Source organism: Abramis brama, assembly GCF_963993115.1.
Source record: "Abramis brama genome assembly, chromosome: 12".
Lineage (NCBI taxonomy): Eukaryota > Metazoa > Chordata > Actinopteri > Cypriniformes > Leuciscidae > Abramis > Abramis brama.
This window is the reverse complement of record NC_139974.1, coordinates 20,765,973-20,770,251: the sequence shown is the minus strand read 5'-3', so window position 1 is coordinate 20,770,251 and position 4,279 is coordinate 20,765,973. Positions and strand designations below refer to the sequence as shown.

The 4,279-nt window shown below is 32.0% G+C and overlaps 1 protein-coding gene across 1 annotated transcript; it reads left to right on the top strand.

Annotated features, from left to right (window-relative positions):
- Positions 1–514: 514 nt before the first annotated feature.
- Positions 515–3,845, top strand: LOC311093744 (uncharacterized protein). Its single transcript, XM_084131345.1, has 3 exons — positions 515–2,831; positions 2,959–3,168; positions 3,319–3,845. The coding sequence occupies exons 1-3, from the start codon at positions 2,244–2,246 to the stop codon at positions 3,523–3,525; spliced, it is 1,005 nt and encodes a 334-aa protein (XP_083987471.1). The 5' UTR covers positions 515–2,243; the 3' UTR covers positions 3,526–3,845.
- Positions 3,846–4,279: the final 434 nt, after the last annotated feature.

Sequence of the window (4,279 nt, the reverse complement as noted above, 5' to 3'; positions counted from 1 at the left end):
TCATTTACAGCTGCTATTTAATTTAAAGGAGCTATTTAAACTAACTTCGGCAACTGACGTCTGTTTGGAACATACAAAAAAAGACGGAACTTGACCCGTCTTCGAGACCGCCTTATGCCGATATCTTTTTCATACTGTAGGTTATTTGAAAGGCATTTATTTTCAATAAAAAAATTGAAAAAATTCGAAAAGTAGAAATAAAGTGTCCAGCGTTATTAACATTGTTATAACTTTAACTTGTTTTTGTCCTGGCTACAAATGCTCTGTCAGCTCTCGATTTTTTCTATATTATAATATTTTATTTTATTATATTTAGGGTAGGCTAACACATATTATTTCAAATAACTAAATTGTGTCCTAATCATTTTAGTTTTAGTTAATGATGATAACCCTCTAGGCCTGCCATATGGGAGACCAGAGAAAATACAACTTGTATCTTATTAATCTTCTTCTAATAGCAAAAAATAAATAAATCCACATTTGTGTCTCCACGATCTTTCAATATAAGACAAATTAGAGATAGATAGGCTAGATTATGACAGTCACAAGAGATACATGTTAACTTTACAGATTCTCCATCGGCAGGCCTAACCACAGTCATCACCATCACAACATTGTATTCATTTATTTATTTATTTATTTATTTATTTATTTTGCCTGGGAAATATAACAAGGTATGATGATATAAAGGTACATTGTAAATAGATTATATCTAATAAATATTTTAATTTATTTTTAAATTTATGAGACTTAAATTATTACTCGCGTGCGAGTCCCGAAAGGTCTAGCCTATTAGAAAACATGTCAACACCATCGTATCATTTTATTTATTTATTTTGCCTGGGAAATATAACAAGGTATGATGATATAAAGGTACATTTTAAATAGATTATATCTAATAAATATTTTAATTTATTTTTACGTTGATGAGACTTAAATTATTACTCACGTGCGAGTCACGAAAGTTCTCGCCTATAGAAAACAGTCAACACCATCGTATCATTTTATTTATTTATTTATTTAGCCAGGGAAATATAACAAGGCATGATGATATAAAGGTATATTTTAAATAGAGTATATAAATATTTAAATTTATTTTTAAATTGATGAGACTTAAATTACTCGCGTGCGAGTCCCGAAAGGTCTAGAAACAGTCAACACCATCGTATCATTTTATTTATTTAGCCAGGGAAATATAACAAGGCATGATGATATAAAGATACATTTTAAATAGATTATTTTAAATAAATATTTGAATTTATTTTTATATTGACAACACTTAAATTATTACTCGCGCGCGAGTCCCGAAAGGTCTAGCCTATTAGAAAACAGTCAACACCATCATATCATTTTATTTATTTATTTATTTATTTATTTAGCCAGGGAAATATAACAAGGCATGATGATATAAAGATACATTTTAAATGGATTATTTTAAATAAATATTGGAATTTATTTTTATATTGATAACATTATTACTCGCGTGGAAGTCACGCGAAAGAACCAGAGGTTATATAAAGTGGTGTCCGTGACCTGGGCGCGCATTGCTGCCGGTGGACTTCAGACTGGACAAGTGGACAGAGAGCAAACTTTTCCTGAAGTAAGTAATTTTAATATAATATAATTAATTTAAATTACTTTACATAATAGGATACTAAAATGTAGCCTATAAACCCACTACAGATTTTATTTTAATAATATTAAAAAAAAATACAATAGGCTATATAGGGCTATAGCCTACTCTAACCCAAACATTCAGAGGGAAAAGTTCGTTTTTCACACGGTAATTTTAATAACAAAAATTATAATTTCAAATTATAAATATCAGCCGCTTTCCCTTATGTTTCCATTTTTCAGCCATTTTGCCAACATATTTCATGGTAAATGTGGTACATTTAGGCCTACTGTACAATAATACCGTTAATGGTCGTTTATTCCGTTATATATGTGTGACGTCATTCTAAATGTAGGCCTATTGTTCAAATAATGTCTTTGTGTAAATACCGTTAATTCAGTTTTAAATGCGTGACGTCATTTGCACTAAGGGTGTAGTTCTGGAAGGCTTGCCTGTCAGCGCGCGAGCTCCCTCTCACACACGCCGGGAGCTATAGTTAAACTACATTAAACTACTACTGCTGCTGATATACTACTACAACTGATAATAAATAAATAAATAAATAAATAAATAAATATTGTTTTATAATTATAGGCTCATGAATCTTTTATCTTTTGGTTGATCAATCATGCATTTTTACATGAAAATAAAACATTTAGGAAAAAAGAGGAAATGTCAGAAATCATATTTAGATAAAGCAATGGTCATAATGATAATAATAGCTATAATTGTTGTTGTTGTTGTTTTTACTAAGATATCTGTTATGTTTTTCCTTACCCCCAGAATGGCCCATCCATACGTAACACCGGAGAAATTGACAGTTAAATGTGTTAGGACCAGTACAATAAAAACAGCGGTCTCATTTGTGGGCAAAGGCTCACAAATTGAAATGGTACAATTTGAAAATGCATCATTCTGTGCCCTCACAGATGGGAGTAGGGCCATTCTTCATAAGAAGAATGGCCCTACTCCTGAATTTGAGGAGGGACACTCGTATATAATAAAAAACTGTACCCTTGCTAGAAGAAATGGGCAGCTTTATGTGCTGTTAGGCCGATCAACACTGAAATTTCGAACAGCACCCATAATAGTATCAGAAGAGGCAGAGAAAGCTGCACTAGATGCCCTGTGTCCACCCTCACGAGATGTCACTGGCGAGGAGGAGGACCTGTACACTGTTGGTGGTTTTCTGACCATCAAAGGAAAGGTGGAGAAAGTGAGTTGATATCTATGTATTTATCTATCTGTCGGTATGTTAGTCTGCTCTACTTTTTAATATAGCATTATAAATTAAGAGATACTGTACATGATACTGTACTAAACCACTGTGCTTTATTTTGCAGCTACAGAAACCAAGGATGACACGGATGGACGTCCCGATCCGAGACCTAAAGATGAGGTGTGGGGAAACCCTTCTAGAGGTCTCTCTGTGGAGGGAGCAATCTTTGCTGGAGCTCCACGAAGGAGACTTCGTTCATATAAGTCACCTTCGTGGAACTGTTCAGCAGAATGGAAGAGGAAAGTTCCATTCCTCCAACAGGACAACCGTCAAGGTACTTATGATCTATATTCTATCTATCTATCTATCTATCTATCTATCTATCTATCTATCTATCTTGTTGTTGTTTGATTGGAACACATTCATTCCTTATCTAACACACACTTGCACTAGTAATCTGTAATTTTATTTTGTATGAATCCAGATAGAGGAGATTGAACCAACCGAAGAGGAGATCGAGGTAGTGGGGGTGACCGAGGTGGAAAACTCCTGCCACATTTTGAGCGTGGACGACAGAATTTTCCAAATTCCACCGCAGCTGTACTCCGGTACAATTGACGCAATAATTAGCGAGCTGCCAATAAAAATTGCATTGGTGCACAAAAATAACCGAGTAATTACTTTTAAATAAAAATCGGAACGGTTATAAAAATGTAAATAGTTATGCTTGTTTTCAGTTTTTTTTAGTTATTTGTTTTTATGTGAGCAAGTTGTAAGTTTTGTATGTTTAAGTAATTAGTTATATAATATTTATTATTGTTCTGATGTTTTTGTTCAGTATATTCATTATTGTTTTTTGTTACATTTTTATAACAATGTGTTACATTGTTTATTACTTTATTGTATATATATATATATAGCCTATATATATATTTATGTTTATATATATATTTATATATATTGTTATATATTGTTATTTATTGTTTTATTATAAAACATATTGCACAATCATTAAGGCTGTGTCTGTGACTTCACTGCCCCACAGATGGGTTCATATATGGGTTGGCAATATTTAAATTTTTAAATGCTTTAAAATATCGTATGCAAACCAACACTGTAATATTTTGATCCAAAATTCAAATATTATTACAATTGAAAATAATGGTTTTCTATTTTAGTAATATATTTTCTATGACACAGTTATATAAGGGAAGACCTTGGTAGGCCTACTCACACTTTATGCTGCACACTTATCAAGCTATCGTCATCAATGAAACAAGTAGTGATTTATGTTTTTCAGGTAAGTCTGTATTCAGGTACAGATATTGAACACTTAAATGTAAAACAAGACTATACTCTTCTTCACTGTATACATTAAATATAATGAATGTAATTAATACAATTTATCTGTGTTAAATGAAAGTTTTCTCTTTTGCTGTTTGATT